At 39.6% G+C, this 21106-nt stretch overlaps 1 protein-coding gene across 1 annotated transcript; it reads right to left on the reverse strand.

The window, feature by feature from the left end:
• Positions 1 to 4713: 4713 nt before the first annotated feature.
• LOC134866028 (FYVE and coiled-coil domain-containing protein 1-like) lies at positions 4714 to 20024 on the reverse strand. The gene is made up of 18 exons (XM_063885922.1): positions 19964 to 20024; positions 19571 to 19677; positions 18326 to 18422; positions 18057 to 18125; positions 16641 to 16746; positions 15557 to 15700; positions 14730 to 14820; positions 12213 to 14642; positions 11801 to 11893; positions 11406 to 11524; positions 11037 to 11204; positions 10712 to 10852; positions 9546 to 9754; positions 9277 to 9418; positions 8622 to 8726; positions 7788 to 7998; positions 7097 to 7206; positions 4714 to 6968 (listed from the first exon to the last, which is right to left on the reverse strand). The coding sequence occupies exons 1-18, from the start codon at positions 20022 to 20024 to the stop codon at positions 6893 to 6895; spliced, it is 4479 nt and encodes a 1492-aa protein (XP_063741992.1). The 3' UTR covers positions 4714 to 6892.
• Between the last annotated feature and the right edge of the window lie 1082 nt (positions 20025 to 21106).

The raw sequence follows: 21106 nt of genomic DNA on the forward strand, positions 1-21106 counted from the left end.
AACTCCAGACACGATGGATCATAAAGAGCCAGGGGGAGAAAAAGCTCTTCTTCATTTAAAACATGCGACAAAGGAAATACACATTTATGTGTAGTTGAAGCCGCTCATACTGCTCTGAAAACACTGCAGTTATGATCCTTCAGTTGGCGACCACTGCAGGAGAAATGCAGAGAGATGAGGTCACCATCACTGACTCATATCTCCTATCAGGGGCAGAAAGTAACTAAATACATTTACTCAAGTATTGTACCATAATGTTCAATATCTGCTACTTTACTCTTCATTTCCTGAGAAAAATATTGCACTTGTTGCTCGACTGTTTTCATCTGATGGCTGTGGGTTCTGATTTTACATTAAAAATCATTATAAGCCTATTAAATATAAAGTGTAGTTTAAGATAGAAAAATAACAATGGCTAGTTCAGGGTTGTCCAAACTTTTTTCACCGAGGGCCACAAACAGAAAAATATGCGGAGAGCTGGGTCACTTATAGAGGTGAATATTGCCTCAAAAGTTAAGTTATAAGTTAGCAAAACAAATCAAATGTAGGTGAATAATGCGCAATACTTGGAAATGGTTTCAGGAAAAACTGCCTACATCCCGTCTGTCTTTAGGGTTTCATTTATTTTGTGGCAGCTCATTCCTTAATAGAGAAGTCTCAGATGCTGATAATAAGAGTAAATATGAAGGTTACATTTCAAGCTGGTTATAGAAATAAGTTATTGGGGTTTTAATATCAACTAAGATTTGTTAGAAAATGTTTGACATTTTAAATGACTAAATGTATTTGAATAATGAGCTCATTAATATATTTGAGAAGTACAATATAAGACGAGCAAAAGTTTAATGTGTGGGCCATATTGCATTATACTTTTAGAATTTGCAGAGGGCCGATTCAAAATGGCCTGCGGGCCGCATTTGGCCCCGGGCCGTAGTTTGGACACCACTGGGCTAGTTAAAGCTTCTTGTCATGTTTCAGATGTATACGACGAGTTGCTTTAACAAAGAGACATTAAAAGATTTTAAAAGAAGGTCATATTTTACTTGTGACCCCTTAGACGGGCAGCAAGTCTTAAATTGGGAGCCACTGAATTAAATGACCCAACTGTATGCAAAGGAAAACCAGATCCTCCTTCACAACAGTTAAATGATGCTTACACACTAATGCATCATTATTTTTATCATAGTACATACGGTATATCTCTTTGCTAATATAACTTTTACATAAAAATAACATTTAATGCAGGACTTATAAATGCAATTGAGAGTACTTCAAGTTGCTGTTATCCCCATTGTTACAATATTGAAAAAGGAACCATAATATAAAAAGGGGCCTACACACAGTTATTACTTTATCTGCTCAACTGGGATTAACAGCTCACATTCATGGTGTGGTGATATTTTCCTCAGACAGTGGTGAATCACAGTCTAAAGAGAGTAAATATTGGATTTGAATTCATCAGGTGTCCACAAACACAAGTCTAAATGATAGTGTTCAGGCGTAACCATGTGTTTATACACTATTGTTTACCATATTGGCTTAAAGATCAATCTTTGTTTCCCCAAAGTAACCTGAATAATCAGATAATGCAGGTTTGGTAATGGCTCTAATTACTTCTTGCATTACTGGCTATTATAATGAAACTTAAGCCTTAAGTTGGTAGAATGAAAGGATTTGAAAGAAGGAGAAGTAAGAAAGCTCATGCTTGTTTGAATGTGTGTACAAGCATGAGGCAAAAAGAAGACAGGAATAAGAAGAAAATTGAGAGCGAAAACAGTAAAAAATAAAACAAGTGAAAGAAAGAGGGAGTCCAGTGGAGGAAACAAGATGTGCTGCTGTGTGGGGAGAATCTGTGACAGGCCTGCAGCTTGTTGTGATGGAGGGTCCCGCTGCAGCAGGAGCTGAAACACTCAGGGTGAAACTATGTTTGACAGGAGCAAACTGTCTAAGAGGAACCAACACGACCTGCCATTACCACTACAGGGGGCTGCAAAGCCGAGGAGACAAATTGTTGGTACACACATAAACACACTGTGAGCGGACAGATGGAGGTACACTCACAAACACACACCAGGATGCATGTGTTGGGACTACACACACACACACACACACTTTCATGCACAAACTGCAGGGACACAGAGGCAAGTTTATATCAGTGCTGCTGTGCCCTCTGCACACAGAGAGGCTGCCAACTCACTCTGACCCATCTTTATTCAGTTATGATAATGCAGTGTCACGCAGGTACAGATTATGTTAAGGTGTCTGAGGGGGAAAGCTTAAATAGGATGAGAGCTCTCAAACTGGGAGGGTTACTGTGGAAAAGGTCACAAATACAGTCTCCTCAATTTCATATACCAATATCTGTTGTTATGTCTTGATAGTATGTACTTTTACAAATAGATATACTGCACGTGCATCAGGGAGATCTGTTTAGTAGCAGTAACAAGATGTGTTTTTATCAAATGTATTAAAAGAAAGAGTTTTTATAATTGTTAGTTAGATGGTTCGTGGAAGTTTAGGAGAAACAGCCTCTTTTTTTTTGATAATCGCTATATAAATGTGTGTAATTATTTCAATATGTCCCCTCCAAGCACTGACAGACATTTGTATCTGCTTGAGGGGTTAAACTGTGAAGAGCACATCGTTTCACACAAGAGCACTTTAGTCAGATCATTTATGAGACATTTCAGGTGACACAGATAAATGTAACGTGGCTGACACTTAGCGCCTTTTGATTCTCTGTGAACAAATGGTGCAAATATACACCTAACATCCCCTGTTTAAACTGTGCGAGACTTTGACAAGCTGCAAGGCGCCAATAGTAAGTGTTTCTCAAAGGAATATGAACAATGACAAGTTGTAAATATTCCTGAAGTACTTCAAATTCCTGTCAGACTGTCAGATAAACAATACCCAGAACTGAGGAGCACAGAGGATAAAGCATGTTTTCCATCATATTATTTTATAGTCTGTGAGCATGTGCATATGCGAGGAGCATTATGTGAATGAGAAAGCCGTTCGGGGTTGAGCGCTCTATAACAAATGTGCATTTTATACATGCATGTGCAAGAATGTATTTACCCCTGCATGTGAATGTCCCCCATCTGTGAATTGATTACATGTATGTGTTTGTATTCTGTGCTGCATTAGCATTCAGCACACACACACACATTCACACACGGGTAGAAGCACAGTGCGAATGACAGAGTCAGTGAAGGCCGCAGCCAGGAGGAGAGAAAAGCAGGAGAGAGAAGTCGTGGAAGAGGAAGAGGAGGGGGCTAAGGCTGATGTGACATGATTTACAATGAGATCATTAACCTTGAGAAACAGAATGGCCTTTGCGACATAAACACTATCTCTCAGACGGACACCTTGCAAGAACAATACCTTTTGCACACACATACACGATTCACTTGCGATTGCTCAGAAAAACACATGCAGGCCAGCAGACGTGCATAAAACCAAGCGTGTACACACACCAAGCGTGTACACACACACTTGTAATGGTATCAATAAAAAAAATCATTAGCTCTGTCCTAAATACTACAGTAGTCACTAAATCAAAGCAGTTTTTGAGTCCATGTGCTGTGTTCACATCGGAAGTTGCAAAAAAGTACATTCAAGAAATGTCAGTGTGAATACTAAAACCGAACTGAGAAATACTTGTTGCACAGATTTAAACATTTAAATTGGCAGTTGCTCATTGTGTAATTTCCTGTTGATAAAATAATACCTTTTAAATAAATACTTACAGTGAAAAAACTGTATTTTGAGAAAAGTATTGGTATAAACTAGGATTCCCTTGTAAACAGATTGAAAGCGATCACATCAAGGTGGCTGACCTTAGAGTTTCTTATATATTCGATTGACCCTACTAGTTCAGTACCTGTTCAAAACACACCAGTTTGACATTGGCCTGTGGGGTTGTAAACGTTAATGCAAGGAGAAAGGCAACTAAACTATATTTTCTTGTGTACGCTAATGCTACTTTCTAATAATAACTTTGATTTGTGTACTTCTACCAACACTGCCAATACTAACATTCACTGTCAGTCAAAATCACTTAAGTCAAACACACCCAAAATCAAAAACACTGAACACATTGATTGCCAAAATGGTTTATTTGTTGTTATGACCGAACCACCAGTCAGGAAAGCAAGCTTTTTGCTGGCAGTAATGTTAATAGTGTAAGTGAATAGGCGCTATCAGGTCATTCACAGGGGAAAAGCAGTGTTACTTTTGAGAAGAAACTCACTGCAGGCATTTACCGTATTTTGCCGTGTCGTATCAGAGCGTTCAGAAAAAGCTGTCTTAGTTACGACACGTATGTAAACGCTATTTAATCAAAAACTCGTAACTGTGATATCTCCCGTTCTACACACAGCAATTAAGACACACCAGTGCTTTCAGCCAAGTGCTAAGTAACATCAGCATGCCAACAATGAAGACTCTGGTATGCTAATGTTGTTAGCTAATTAGCGCTATACAAAAAGTACAGCTAAGGTAGGGCTGTCATTAGTTTTGCAAGTATTTTGCACACATTACAATACCTGACGATGGTACTAGATGAAAAGTGAAAGGATAACCCCAGATATACAAATTCATACACGAATGTTTGTACTAAATTAAGTGTTTTGTGAATCAACACGTTAGCGGTGAGGCAAAAATGATCACCCACTATGATGTCTTGCAGATTAGTTAATTAGCACTCTGAAGTATCACACAATACTTTTTTATTTGTCTGCAATCTTAAATCCACTCTATTATAAATCTTTAGTATGTAAACAACATCTCAATAACACATTTGTCAACAGTCATTTACAGGTTGAGTTGCAGAGTGAAAGCTTCCCTCTGACAAATCCAGCAGTAAACTTCTACAATCACACACTCACTACACTCAAATGAAAAAAAAAACCACAACATTCAATAACTGGCACAAGGGCTCATGGGATTCAGAACAACGAAAAGCCCTTCCAAAAGTGCATCACACAGCAGTCACTTTGCAATGTCTTGAAACAGAAACTCCAAATCAAAAACAATAAAAGAGACAAATATGTACCCAAAATATATTTGGCAATATATCACTTTTCTTATATGATAGGTTCAAAATATAAATTACACAATGGTTTTAAAATAGTGGAAGACATTTGTGAATGTGTAAATTCTCTGTTGAACAACAAAGCAATGTTTCAGTATATTCAAGTCAGTTGAATCAAATGACCAGAGTGAAGACACAGTTGAAAAATAAAGTCAAAATGTCAGCATTAAAGCCTTCAAATAAACGTCCATTAAGAGAAGTACAAAAGTGATTTTTGGACTGGCATTATTTGAAGGCTGCATGCTGAGATTCTGTTTGACACTGCAAAACTGTATTAACATCACACAGCAACAGCTAACAGCTATACTGAAGAACAAACATCTCTCTCATCTAGAAAAGCACTCTATAAATAAACACGATTGTTTATCATTTTAAATATGTTTGTTTTCATCTAAAGGCTTTTATTTCTGTCATTAGAAAATGTATTTGTAGGTCAAATCTTTACTAAGTTTAATGCAAAATCCTCACGGTTTGTCAAAACTAAAAACGTACATTTTAAATATTTGTTTTAAATATGTGCACCCTTTTTTACCGGTGCAGGTTTAAATCTGAGAAATATGGGCACAGTGTTTGCATGCATTGAACTCATAAACGGCAATAATCGGAAATTGCCCTGAATTAAAGCTCGTTTTCCAGAGACAATTGAAACCGAATCATTTGGCTGTAGTGCTGCCTTAGTAAAAGTCCTGCTTCCTTGTCTTCTGCTTTCATGATTGCAACACAATATATCCATTTAATTTCTGACAGCTAAAAAGGCAACAGTTATGAAGATTCTGTACTGGCTGAAATGAGAATGGGCTTAGAAACAGATGACAGTGCACGCTTTACAGATAGCTTCTCCACCAATGATTCTACAGCAGCATGATATCAACACAGTGGTTGACAGATATAGTTATATGAAATACATACAGTGCAGCAGTAACCGTTCTCAAGTCAACGTATTCAGTAAAGGACCAATCCAGAGTTTTTTTCAAACCTAACTCTTTTCAAAACTGTTTTCAGTCATGTCTCTTAAAGGGTTAACAACATTACAATAGGTTTTTGGTAAACCATTCATAATGTGGAAGTCCTCCCTTTGATATCTCTAGGTGTATTAGGCCATTGTGATAAGCAGGATATGATTCATGGCTAGTATTTATTTTATAATCTTTTCAAACAAGCCAAAATAGACATTTCTGTCCATCCAGAAATATTGTATCAATGTATTTTCTGGGAAATGTATTACATCATGATGGTAATACTGTGGAAGGGGATTTTAACCCTATCACCCACGCTTTTCTCACTGTGCAGACAACACAATCACATTTCAATAGTCTTACAATAGGAACAAACCGTGATTTATCAAACAATTTCACCTTGTACTTAAAAGAAAATTAGCTTTACTTCTGCATGACGCAGTAAAAATAGTTGCCTACAAGAGCTACATGTGTAGGTGCTGAGAAACCAACTTTCACATTGAGAAATGTAACAATCCTCCAGTGATCAAGGAGTGAAGTTTGATACCCTTAATGCCACATTTAAACTACAACGTCCGGCTTTTATAATAGGTAGTGCATGCTTACATTCAATAGTGTAACATTGTTAAGCCTCTTATAATCAGAATCCATCTGATGATCACCTGTTGATGAAGTCGCTAGCTGAGAAGCTTTTTATTTTTTTTTCGTAACCTTTAGTTGAAGTTGTTTAACGGCAGTAGACTCCGACCCAGTGCTTTGAAATGATACGCATGAGTTTCAACACCCAAAGTGTCCCAAAAACGTGAGTTTCACACCTGCCGCTCCCTTCCTGTCACGTTCAGAGGAGGTCAGTTCCATCGTAGACCACAGACTTGTCCAGACTCAGCTGATACAGGACTTTCTTTGAGATAAACCTTGAGTTAAAGAGGAAAGACAGATCTAAAACAATTAGTCTTGGCTTAAGAGTTAACTGGCATTTAAACACACACAAAGCCCTTGCATGAAACAAAGAGAAGCTGAATTACAACCCAAAGAGACTGACCTTGAGAAAGAGTTGTCAAAGATGAGTGTGTATTCCCCAGCGTTCCTGACTTTCAGCTCCCCCTGGATTGTCTCTTTGTGGGAGCTACAGCGAGTCAGAGGGATCAAGACCTGTGGAGAGCAAAGGATAGAGATCTTGTTTGACCTTTAGAACTAAAGCAGAGAAATATATGTCTGCATTTATAGGTAAATATCTGTAAGGGTGAGTGAATGACAAGCACTTTATTGAATCTGAATCCAGTACAGAATCTGCTTATCAAATATTTGTAGGTTGTTGGTCAGGTAGGGACTGTTAGGCTTTATTCGGGACTCTTCTCTCCTGACCATTCTTTCTTTTTGCTGCAGAGTTAAACAGCATTTTCTACTCGCTTGGGGGCTTTGCTTCTGCAGCTGAAGTTAAATCAACACAGTGGAAATAGTACAAATACTACTTTTCTGCATGCACAAGAAACTTAACATTTACCTCAAGATAAACTAAACGTTGCACACAGGCCACAGAATAGCCTTGGGTTGAGGTGTACAATAATATTCCATAGATTATTCATCAATTGAATATGATGGATGGTGAATAGATATTGAAACAAGCAATACTTCAAACTCTCCTGCAAGTACTGCCTTTCACAGGTGTTTTGTTAAGGCTTTAAGAGGAGGAAATGTGTATGAATGTTCCCTTTATTGATGAAGTGTCTCACCTTGGCCTGCTCCAGTGTAGTCTCAGTGCTCTCCCTGTAGACCACGCTGAAGGAGATGCTCTTGGGTTCGGAGGTGAACGTCCAGCAGACAGTCGGCCCAGGCCCGCTCATGGTGATGGGGATGGTGCTGTAACAGCTGGACTTTATAAAGAGCTCTCTGGAGCTTTCCCCAAACCCTGAGATGTCATCCACTGTGAAGGGGATGGAGAGCCTACAGCAGAGGGAATAAAACAGGATCAAGGAAAGTTCATAACATTGTCCTATAGTGGTTTATATATACATACATACACAGTGTATGTGAGTAACATGTGGAAGTAGCTGAACTAGAGATATTGTAATTTTATCTCCATGTAAACATGGTGCCTACATTACGCACAACCTACTTCTTTTCAGCTCCACAGAGAGAGATTATTTTTAAATGTGAGGTTTTCGACCCAACTGCTATTCATTTATTTGTTTTTGTGTACTTTGGAGCCACTTAAAGCCTTCTAAATATTTGATTGCATGCAATATTACCCCAAGAGACCTACTAACAGATTTACAAACTAAAAGTTCACATTATGTTTTGGGGATGGATTCAACAACACCCTGCAGAGTCAGAGAAGCATTTTCAAGACTCCTTAAACAAACATCCAAATTATAATCGAAGTGAAACAGCAGTCCCATGACAAGTACAGAGTAAAATATAGGGAAGCTGCCCATGCCACACATGGGTCAGTTTCACTTCCTCTTTTGGGATGAAGTACACATTTTTAGAGAAGAATTCATGCGAAACTTCCTCTAAAAGCGCAACTCAAGAGTTTTTCCCAGTGTAACTTTCACTGCATAACTCACGTGAGGTCTCCAGACTTCAGCAGGCAGATCTCTGCATCTTGTACCGACGCATTGAGGTCATCATTATCTTCTGATGTGAGGTCTCCTGCACTGGCACTGCTGTTTCTAAAAAAAGTGTAGGATATTTTACATTTATACACACGATTTTATCAATTTGATTAGAACTATTTTCATTTTACCTTTAAGGTAAAACAAAAGTGAATAACGAAACATTTACAGTGTAGGCCATCTGTGGGAAATGGCTTACAATACACATATGTACATAAGTCAAATTTATTGTCAATCTTCTGTGTGCGAGATACAGACAGGGAGCAGAAATACACACATGAAGAACGGCTGTAGAGTAAATGTCAATCTATCTAATCTATGTCACTTTTAAAAAGGCAATGTAACTGTTAAAGCTGAATCCAAGATGCAACTCAATTAGGAATAATTCATTTTCAATCATTTTTCATGAATAGTCATGAGTTTAATTTCACAGCAGCAAACATGTCTTGTTATCTGAGTGATGACATGAGTACACTGAACTGATATTATGAAGGTGGCACGTCAAGAGAAAATCTGGTTTCTGTGGTTGGTATTTCTATTTTATGTTGTGGTTTACTTCAACTGTCTCGATCTTTCCTGAGTGTGTGAATGTAGGTAAAATACTTACAGTTGTGCTGCCCCCTGCTGTCCGTGTTCAGGAGAGCAGGCGGTGGCAAAAGAGAGGGTGTCACTATCATAGACCCCGCTCACCTCCTCCTCTGTGATGATGTCGAAAACACCATCATCCGCCTTTTCACCTTCATTTTCTCCTGGAAAATAAACATCAGCTATGGTCATTATTGCATTTCATACAATGCCTTTGCTAAAACACCCTGATCCAAAGGGTGAAAATACCTCAGCATTTCACACAATATATTACAGTGTGTGTTTTGGTACCTGAAGCACCCGTCACAGCTCTCCCAGCCTGCAGCAAGCGATGGAAAGGTGTCCCCGGCGTGCTGTGAGTCACCTCCTCCTGAGGGTGGCGCTCCACCACTGCGGTGTGATTGTTGTAGCAGTCGATGCAGCAGCGCTCCTTGTGGCCGCCCTGCTGCGTGCTCACTGTGTTGCTGCAGCAGTAGTAGCAGAAGGGACGCCCACACAGTCTGAGATAGAGTCAGAATTGCTTATTAGTTTTTGATTGTGGGTTATTAAACTGGAATTGAGGATTGAGTATGCAAGTAAGGCTCTTTTGTGCATGTAAGATGTAACACAGTCCCTCGATATTTTTGTCAAGAATTTGCCTCTGATAAACGTGCATTACGCTGCTTTTCTAAAAACATTTCTAAGAAGCAGAAGGTTATTTTAAAGTTGAGAAGTCGAGCACAGTTTAGCATTGGCTAAGGCAATAAAAGGCTTAAACTGAGGTAGTGTGTTTATTTATATCTTCTTTAAAAAAATGATATCCTGATCCTGATGATCAAGTAGTGCAAGTCATAGATAGCAATAAAACTGCTTCTCGAATGTTCAACTCTCAAATTTGTTCATCAACATTGTGTCAAAGCTGACATACAAATAGTTTAAAGCAGCTGTTAAAACCGGACGAACGCACATGTTTAATTCATTAACTTTAGTGTAAATCATGACTTTTATAAAGACACAAAGCTTTCTCAATATGAAGCAGCAATCAGCATTATTATACATTCCTAATGCATTCCTTTCAATCTGCTTTGCTTTATTTGACTCAACCAACAAATGACACTTGGTTAATGTAAACAGGAAGTGGAAGTCAGAAAATAAATGTCACTGGACTTCAGTTCCTGTGACATTTGACCAAGGAAACAATCACAAAAAAAAAGTAACTTCAGTGGCATCAATGCACTGACTTAATGTATTTACTTTTGAAGATTAGTCACATTTTTAAGCCAGTGACAGCTTTGAGGTATTGAGTTGTTGTGAAATGTATTAATTGCTCCTAATGTTTTTAAAACTACAATAATGTTTTAGCAAATCGAGAAAAACATATTTTCAAGACTTAAAAGAAGCCACATTGATTATTTACCTGGCGATATATTGTATATTATAAATAGTATATTTGTTTATCATATAGAGGCCTATCTGACCTGCAGGTGTGCTTGCGGAGCCACCAGCTGAACTGGGTGTGACAGCCCAGACAGAAGTTGACGTCTCTCTCCGTCTCCTCATCGCGCATTTTTTGCTCAAACTCCAGGGCATCCGACTTCTGCCACAGAACATCCTTCTCCCTGCAGAAAGCACCATTCGGCATATTAGTAAATGCAGTAAAATCACCCGTTATAATGCGGGGGTATAACACATACCAAAAAAGGCCTTAGGATATAATCTAGACATCATGACTCATGTTGAATCTTTAACCCTAAGAAAACATGGTATGGAAAGTTAGATCAGAGTAAATCTGTGTGTTTTTACCTGATGAGTTCAACAAGCCTTTCTTCCAAATTGATTTTGGTGCGGTAAAGATCATCGAGTTCAGCTGCCGTCTTAAGATCAAAGCTCTGTTTGTCCCGTGTGGCTCTCCGTAGACTTTCACTCATCTCCTGACAGGTCTGCTGAGCCGCTGCAAGACTATCCTGAGAACTGCATGAAAAAAACCCAGTCTGATTAAAGGAGGACTCTCAGGTGTCCATTCAATTGTTATTTTTAGACTTGTTATTTAAAGAACAAGACACCCGCTATGTGAAAAATGAACATTCTGATTAAAAAACACAAGATTAAAAAACATTTTTCACAGAGCTTTAACTCAATCCAGAATGTGTGGTTGTGAATGCAGTGTCTCACCTTGATAAATTCTCTTTCAGATGGATTATCTCGTCTTCTTTCTGCCGGATGAGATTTACAGAATCGGCCATCTGGGTGTTTTTCTCCTCAATCTGTTGGCAATATCTCTGATTCTCAGCCTGCATTCAGTACAGCAAAGCACAGCATTATTTCTGGTTCTTTGTGAATTATGCTTGTGACCATAATGTTATGCTTACTTCAGTTTCAGATATACACAACAGTAATCTCATTTATCATGCCTAGACACACAAATACAAAGAGCAGCTAATATATGAATATTGTCAGAGGCATGATACTGCATGTTTTATTTCCTTGCACTTTCACTAACATGATTTTAAACATCCTTGGACTGATTTAGTGATTGTACAGGGCCCAGAATAAGTCCATCATCCCACCTCTAGCTGTTTGTATTTGTTCTCCAAGTCGACTACTTTCTCTTGTTCGGTCGTCATCTGTGATTTCACTTCCTGTAACTCTTGCTTTACATTCTGCATGAAAAAAAAAACATACCACAAACTCATCAACTGATCACTTAGCAATTTTTGTTTAAAAAGACCCAACAGAAATGAGAGAAAACCAGTTAAGCAGTATATAAACATTCACATTTGTAATCAGATAACTTTCCTCTTTATATGTGTAGTACTTGAGGGTACTGTAAATCATTCTCTAATTCTGAGTGAAATGTTTCTGGTTAAGCCTACATGAAGTTTATAAAATCAGCATAGAGGAGAGAGCACATTGTAGCTAGGTAACAGTTTACACATGGAAGCACGCTACAGTTCTGTATCTGGGCTCTGTGAGTCTGACCTGGATCCGGCCGTCGTGGCTCATGGTTTGGCTGCTGAGCTGGAAGCGGAGCGCCTGGATCTCCTCCTGGCTCGTCGCCTGCACAGCCTCGGCTTCCTGCTGAGCCTTGCTCAGCTCCTCCTGCTTGATTGCCGACGGGCCTTTCTCGTTATGGAGCTGATCCAGGAGCCGCTGGTTCTCCTGACTCAGCTGCTCCATGCAGGTATTCAGCCTCTCCGCCTCCTGGGACGCCTCCTCGTCCAGCTCCTGCAGCTTCGTTGACAGGCCCTCCCAGCGCAGACGAGCCTCCTCGTTCTCAGCAGTGAGCATGCACACATGGATGCCGAGCTCAGCTGTTTCTGTGTTGGCCCTGTGGAGCGCCTCCTTAGATTCGCTGTTTTCCAGACACAAGGCTTCATACTGCAGCTTCAGTTTATTGAGCTCTTCTCTGGAGGCTGTCACCTCTGCAGCAAGGCCGGCTCGAGCCTGAGCTTCACCGTCACGCTCCCGAACAAGAGCCTCCTCTCGTTCCCTCGAACGGAGAATCTCATCCACATGCCGGCGGTTGAGCTCCTCTACCTGGGCTTTCAGTTGTTCTGCTAAGATGCGGAGGTCCTCTCTGGAGGACTCGGTCACTTCCTGCAGAGCCTGCACCTTCATCTTCTCCTCGGTTCCTGCCAGGTGCTGAGCCCTGAGCTTCACCACCTCTTCCTGGAGCCGCTGCACCTCCCTCAGGTTGAGCTCCAGTTGAGCCTCAGCCATAACCAGCCTGTACGGGGCATCTTTGTTTTCCGTTGAGGATGTCTGATGCCTCTCGTGAAGACGCTGCATTTTTTCATTGCTCTCTGCGGCTCCTTTTTCATGGTGCAGCTCCCCACTCCTGCTCTCCAGCTCCTCGGCTCTCACTTGCAGATGCCCACATTCATCAGTCCGTTCTCTCAGTTTAGCCTCAGTGTCTTTCAGTTTTTCAAGTAACTCTCCTTGGCTTCTTTGGGACACATTGAGGTTTTTGTCCAACTTTGCAGCTTTGGCAGTGAGTGAGTCCAGATCCTGCTGAGTTGTCGCTAACTTTTTCTTTAATGAGGACTGGAGCTCAAGAAGCTCCTGGTTATCATGCTCTAGATTCTTTATTTGAGCATCAGATATGTCCTTCTGGACGAGCACCTTCTGGGCAATCTCTTCCCAATGCAGGTTTTCATCTAAAAGTTTCTTCTCCCGATCTTCCACACACAAATTTGCCGCTTCAACTCGGGCTTTTAAGTGCTTTTCAGAAGCCCTCAAACAAGCTAGCTGGTCTAACAAGGCTACCCTGTTCTCAGTCAGCTCTGTAATGCTCCCCTCGCTCTTCTTAACAGTTTGGAGTACCTTAGCATTTATTTCCATGAGATTGTGGCATTGGGTTTTGTACTCCTGAAGTTTCTCAGAGGAAACTGTTTCATTATCAGCTAGTCTAGAGCTCAGACTCGCTTTCTCAACATTCAGCTTCTCCAACTGCTCTTCTAAATGTTTGATTCTCTCTGAACTAACAGCGAGCTCTTTTTCTCTGTTCTTCAGAGTTTTCCTAACATCCAGGAGTTGGGTCTCCAGTCTGTCATTCTGGCTGTAACTCCTGCTACATCTCTGCTCTACCTCCTCCCTCTCCTCATTCAGTCTTTTCCTTAGGTCCTCTGCCTTCCTTTCTCTCCACTCTAGTGACGATTGTAGGTCCTGAAGCTGTGCTCTCAAGTTCCCCGTTTCCTTCTCTTTCAAACACAGTGCCCCCTGAATCCGACCGACTGCGGTCTGGAGCTCCTCTAACCGTTCCAGCGCCTCCTCACGTTCGCAATGAGCTCCGGATTTTACTTCAGCCAGCTTCTCCTCACTGATCCTCATCTCTTCTTCCCTGAGTTTTAGATCATGGGACAGACGCTCAGAGTGCCTTACTCTGTCCTCCGCCTCTCTCTTCGCCTCCAACCTCTCCTCCTCAGCTGCCTTGAGTTTATCCAGGAGTTCCTGGATTTTCCAGGCTGAGTCGCAGTAGCTAGCTGTTTGTTGTCCCTTTTCTTTAAGCGATTCGTCCAACTTGGTGAGAAGCTCCATATTTTTGTTCTCAGCCGCTGTGAGTCTATTTTGAAGGTCGCCGTTTATCGCTTCCCTACAGATTTGAAGGTGATTTGCCTCGCCCTGATTATCTGTATGTTGGTTACTTTGGGCTTCTGTAGATACAGAGGGGCCAGCAGTCTTCTGAGTTGCCAAAAGCTGGCCTTGAAGGTCTTTCACCACACCTTTCAAGTCATCAGCTTGTTTTCCTAACTCCTGAACCTGGACCAGCAGCTCCTGCTGTCTGAGCTCGGACTGGTCGAGCTCAATGCGCAGGTTATCTGCAATGCTGCATGAAGAGGGCTCCCCCAGTTCATCAAGCTCACCCAGGAGACTGGGATTCAGGTCATGGATTGGAAGATACTCCTGCACCTGGTCAGTGGATAAAAATAAAGCTTTCAAATCACATTCACACCTTTATTTTTGAAGGATTGTCCATGTGATTAAGTTTCTGAGTACCTGTGAGTAGCTGCTAATGAGACTGTTGATGCTGGAGCAGCGACTGGGAGGCCTCCAGAGGAAAGCTGATGAGGCAGTGCCTAATGTTCGCCTTCAACATAATGACATACCAAATATTGAGGTCATTAACACCCTTGAAAGAGTAAGACAAGACATCCAACTGATTGAAAAAAAAAGCAACCACAAACTTGTTCAGAAAAGGGAACTTGATAGATGTGTAGAAAGCTCTATGGTGACATTTTCTTTTACAAAAAAGCGTTAACTGAGTTGTTGAATAGTGGTACAACAGGCTTCAAAATATTACTTAATTCACAAATGTAATTCTCTTTTTGTCTTGTTTTTAAAGAGTGTTACATGTGTTGATTCAGGTAATATCTCAGACCATAGTTTATGGTGTTGTAGGTGTTGATGACAAAGAAGTGAACATTTTTGGCAAAGGTGCTGACGTGAGGAGCAGCGATCAGCACTTACACGTTGTCGGCACCCACTGGCTCCCCCTCACACATTTACACATACTCAAGCAAAAAAAAAAAAAAAGTGATTGTGCAGAGTGATCAGATAATTAAGTGTTACTTCAAGTTGTGAAATAACCAATATGGCTTCATCAAAATTGTACATTAGCTGCACTACCTAACCTAACCTAAGGTCTGTCTCAGATCAATTTACTAATTATTTCCAACTCTGAGACGGAAGAATTTATGATTTCATTTCTTTATGAAGGGTCTCTTTTTTTCATCAAAACAACTATCAAATAAAAAATGTTGTTTTTCTTCAAAAAGATGAAACTGGGGGTTGTAAACGTCTACACACTTGTAGGTTTTGGTTACCTTGCAAATGTTGGCCAATCTGCATCAAGGTCGTATCCTCTGGCAGCCACGTCAAACTGGATCTGGTTGAGCTCATAAAGATGGTTAATTATGTCAGCAGTGAGGTGGGACTTGAGGAAGGGACTCCGGGCATAATACCAGTCACTGCATGAGAAAAATACAAACAAAACAATATAGAAATCTCAATTCTGACAACAAGGGCACTCATTTGTTTTGTATTGAAACAAAGAAAATAAATTCTGACTGCGTGTAAACTAGAGTAGAAAACATTTGAAATTAAAGTCTTGTAATAAGTAGATTTAAGCTTGCTTCTCTCTTTTCTCTCCGCTGAAAAGATGAATGATTATTTCAGATTTTATCGTTACTTATAAACTGTGAGACTGTTCCAGAAAAATGTTTTGTTTAAGAGCATTCAGACAAATATAATCACAAATAGAGTTATAAAGAGGAACTGGTTGCAACGAATACTTTTAAAAATAGTTGGGGGACATTTCTGAGAATGCGCTCTTTTGCTTCCTTTCAGAGAAGGAAAGATTTATCATATCACAAGTTTCCTCTCTTTAAGATGAGATCATCTAACAGGCTGTAGCGTCACATTTACAACAAACAGACATCAGATTAGGAGTGACCATCTCATTTAACTTTTGGCAAGAAAGAGAATAATTGCGTTCACCGAAATGTCGAAATAATCCTCTAAATACAAAACATGCACTGAGATTGTAAGAGGTTGTCTCAGGTTTCTGCACAATGTGTGTGATGGTTTGCCTTAACAGCATGCGATACATGACCCGACTTGACCTGAAACACAGTCATGCAATCAGCTATTGCAAACAGATTGACATTAAAATATAATTGACATTGGTTTTGATAAAAGGCTGAGGAAGTGAGAGAGAAGAACTGCAAGTGTCTATGGTTAGGGCCTGGTTGTTGTGTTGCCTCAGAAAACAGAAACAGAACATAAATCAGGAAGGGAGATTTACTCTTGAAAAAAACAGGACATCAACGTCAGTGATGGAAAACATGACAATTTAAGGAAAACGACTAAATACACATATCTGTATGAATGTGTGAGTTTTCTGCGGACCTTGTGATCTTCTGGTTTATGAGACACTGCTGCAGTGTGTCAGCAAGGCGTTGGTGGACGAGTGAGTAGCGGATGAAGGCCCTTCCTTTCCCAAGGATGTCTTCAACTGATGACACACACAAATAAGCACTTAAGCATGATTTACTACTCAGATTTGTACACACACACACACACAGACAGATACTACCTCACTGCAGTGTAAGGTAATGAAGATTATCTGTTATTTTGAAGTCTAGTCAGTATCAAGCAGGTCAAATTATTTCAAAAGTGTCTCTTCCTGAAAAATCTATTTAAATGTGAAATTAAAAGACAATTATCTTGCCATGAATTATTATTTTAAAGGATTTATTATACTGCATGTTAGTTTCAATCTTAGCTGATGAACTATGACGTCTATAAAACATCAGAAAAGACGGATGACATATTTAAATGTCCGTTTTTTTCCCCTAACAAAGAGTTAAACATCCAAAACAATTGGTCTTACAATAATATTAAACAGAATGTAGGGATTATTTGCCTGGAAAAATCACTCAGATTCAATCATTACGGTTGGTTTTCTGTTGATTGACTAACTAAAAAATCAATTAATTCCATTTCAAGGCTAATGCAAAACTGTATTTTGGTCCTAAGAGTTTGCATATCACTGCATGGACATTATATGTACGATATCTGTCAGCACATCCAGACTCTCCAATACATTAGCAGATGGAGGGATTTAAGTAAGACAACAGACCCAGAGATCTGACAGAAGGACACCAGCTGGAGACTGATTTACGTCACAGACTGACCGACAAGGAACAAGAAGAAAAGTAAAAGAAATACTGAAAGAGAACGAAAGGTTGCCAATTAGCTGTCAGCTGCTATTGACTAAAGTAAGTCACTTTTTAAGAAAAAATACCGACAGTCGTTAATCTTTGAGAAAGTCTTAAACGACAGATAGGTTTGGCTAATGAATGAGCATCAACTAGCACAACATAAGATGTGAGGTTGACATATTTTCAAGCAAAAAACAATGTAGATTAGCTTTTTCTATCCTCTAAGAATGGGAGGATTGGCCATATATGATAGTCATTAAATAGTTTGTGGCTGTTGGTCAGAAAAATCAATTAGGGGTAAAGGTCATCTTTGTGCTTAAAGAAATTCTGATTGGTATTTTGTCTTATATTTCATAGAATAATTTATAAATCATGTAAATAATAATTGATATTGATAATTATGTATGTGTGGACTATGGTATGATTCCATTCCAGAGAACAACATGGCTTTTGTTTGCCAGTAACCCCGTAAACTAAAGCATAAAACATTTGTTTGTAAATTAAACTTAAGATTACTGTTTTAAGCTCATTAAATAGACAAATAAAGACATATACAATCTAGGACTAATTCAACTACAGTTATTTCAGTTTGAAGGCTCACCACTGTGAATTCCCAGGATAGAAGAAGGATAGAGGAACAAGGTGTAAGGCAGCAAGTGAATTAGCAGCTCTGAGGTTTACTTTGTCCGACTCACTAGAGGATTAGTTACATGGTTATACCGTTACCGTGTATTTGTGTGTCTGCGCATGTTGCACGACATGGCAGGCCAGAGGCAGCGAGGGTTACAGTGTGTGTGTGTGTGTGTGTGTGTTGTCTCTCTGTGTTGCAGAGGAGGATTACCTCAGGGATAGACTTAACAAAACGGATGCCATCGTTAGCTCCCTTGATCTTAATCAGGCAGTCGCAGAAGTAATCCCAGTAGTCCTTTCTCTGACCAAGAAAGGTTGTCTTCTCTTTCTGGTCAAACTGAGAAACAAAGACACATCATCATGGCATCGCCAAACAATGTCATCAGCAATATGGATTGTGGTGGGAGACAGGAGAATGGCAGCCAAGCTGTCCTCCCTGCTGGACAATGTGTCCCACCCCCTCCAGGACACCCTGTCTGCACTGAGCAGCTCCTTCAGCGACAGGCTGCTGCACCTGCGGTGTCTCACGGAGAGATACCGCAGGTCCTTCCTTCCTGCAGCGGTCAGACTCTATAACCATCATGGCCCCCGGTAGACCCCCCCACATATAACATCACTGACTATAACACCCCCTGTTGTGTTAATAACTGTGCAATACATATCTGGCTGCTATACTTATATTTTTGTGAGTTTTGCAATTGTGTGATTCTTGTATATATATTTTTTGAGTATCTTGGTGTAATATTACGCTGTCTGTGGCTCTTTCTGCTGTAACAATGCAAATGTCCCCTCTGTGGGACTATTAAAGGTATTCTGATTCGGATGCAACAGGTCTGTCTGACAATGCCGGGTAAAATTATGATAAATAAGATTCCTAGGATCTTCCTCCACATTTCATCTCAGTCTTTCTAGAGCTTTGGATGCAAATCTTGGGCCAAGAATTCTCCAAACGGTCATGAGATAAATACAAATTGTAGCTTATTTTATTATATTTTGAAATACTGAACCTGGTATGATCTTTAACATATTAAACACATTTATTAAACACAATTAAACACTCACACGTTTTCAGTGCTTTATGTTAAGGGTCACAACCAAAGAGTTTTACATATCACTAGAGCACTGATTCCCAATCTGTTTTATAAATGTCTTTTTGTAGCAAGAAAATGATGAGTCTCGACCCATTGTCCATATTTGAGATGTGGACAATTCAAAAGTAAAAAGTTGTTTTAGGTTATTTTGAAAAGATGCACTGATGACTGATTTCCCAACAACAAATCTAAGAAATATGTTCTATCTATCTACGAAAGTTCTATTTTGATCATGTGACAACCTGTTTTTAGATTTATGTTTTCAGCCTTTGAGAGGTTTGCATCCCCAAGTACAAGCGACTGGTCTAGATTCCGATGAGCAGTGCTGGTAAAAACACAAGCTGTATAATCTTGTAAAACCCTGAATACACTTTTGTGGTATATGATACCATACCTGTAGCAGATATTCAAGTTTATAGAAGAACTTGTGCAAGTTGGCGCTGTCATCAGTTACAGGTTCACCACAGTCGTTGTGTTCCTTACTCAACTCTAAAACAGCATCTAAACAAGAGAGTAACAGCAGTGTTAACACAGAAATGAACAATTAACAAATGACTTCCTCGTGTGGAAACAATGCTTAAGAATATGCACACATTTTATTGCTCCCAGAACTTTTTCTGATCCCTTCATCAGTCATGGATGTTTATAAAGCAAAAAACATGTCCTGATATCTAAATGTTGTAATAATCCTGGGAGCAAGATTCATATGACTACTGCAAATGTAGTGTCAGAAACAGATGAAGCAATGTCATGGTATTCAATGAGTCAGTGTGAACATGTTATTTACCATGCAGATCTCTGATTATCCTCTGTAGTTGATTATCTCCAACTGATGAGGAGGAGGCCATTGCTGGTAAGGGGCAGTCAAATCAGCAAATCCTGCACGTGGGATTGAAAATAAAGAGTGTCACTTTTTCCTCGATATTACAGGAATGTCTTAATGACTATTTTCCTCAGGTCATCGAATTGACATTGTATCTGCTTCCTTAAAGTATTAATAAAGCATTTCATAGCATTACTAAGGAAAGCTGTTGCCGATAGGATGTACACTTTTCATCCCGCAGACGGTTCAGGAAAATAAAATCACTCTCTCCAAGGGCTGTTAACTCCATCATTCCCATCCCTATCCAACCAACGAACACATAACAAAATACACAAACACACCTCTACCCTTCAAAGACTGTAAACACAATTATTTAAAAATATTCATGGATTTTTTTTCTCGCATATATGGTTACTTTTAGCATCCATTCATCGACACACAGTTATATTTACACATGTGTAGCTTTGTGTTTTTAAATGTTATAGTCTGTTTACTTTGTAAATATGTTCATTGAAATTTAATCTTAGTGCCTTCTCATTGCAGTGGCTTGTCATTGCTGCTACCTCTGCTTTTATCACTGCTTGTATTTATTTGTGTCTATTTCTATTACTGCTATGAGAGATATATATTAAAAAAAACGTGTTGTATATTCTGTATGATGACAATACAGATATTCTTATTCTAAACATTAAAATAGTATTTCCTAAATTAGCTCACCACTGCTGTATATCCCTTACATAAACACATTGATGCACTCTTTCAACTTTTTAACAAATGAGGCAAATTAAACAATCCAGAGAGGGTTAATTAATGGGTTAAAATGAAGAAAGCACAGCAGGTCAGTCAAGTTAGCGAAAACGTTCAGTGTGTGAGAGGACGTATACCATACATCACGAGGATTGGTGAAAGCGTATCATTGTTTCAAACCCCACTGACACCATATGTATATATATCTTGTTATACATCGTCTCCATTACAAACCAGCAACATTAAATCACTTTGAAAACGCGTGAAAATGCAACAAATCGCCACACAAAGCTAGATAGTCAAAGCTGGCAAGAGCTATCCTACATGCACCTGTTCTCAGCTCTTCAATTCCTGCGTATT

The sequence above is a fragment of the Eleginops maclovinus genome, chromosome 6 (assembly GCF_036324505.1).
Source record: "Eleginops maclovinus isolate JMC-PN-2008 ecotype Puerto Natales chromosome 6, JC_Emac_rtc_rv5, whole genome shotgun sequence".
Classification (NCBI taxonomy): domain Eukaryota; kingdom Metazoa; phylum Chordata; class Actinopteri; order Perciformes; family Eleginopidae; genus Eleginops; species Eleginops maclovinus.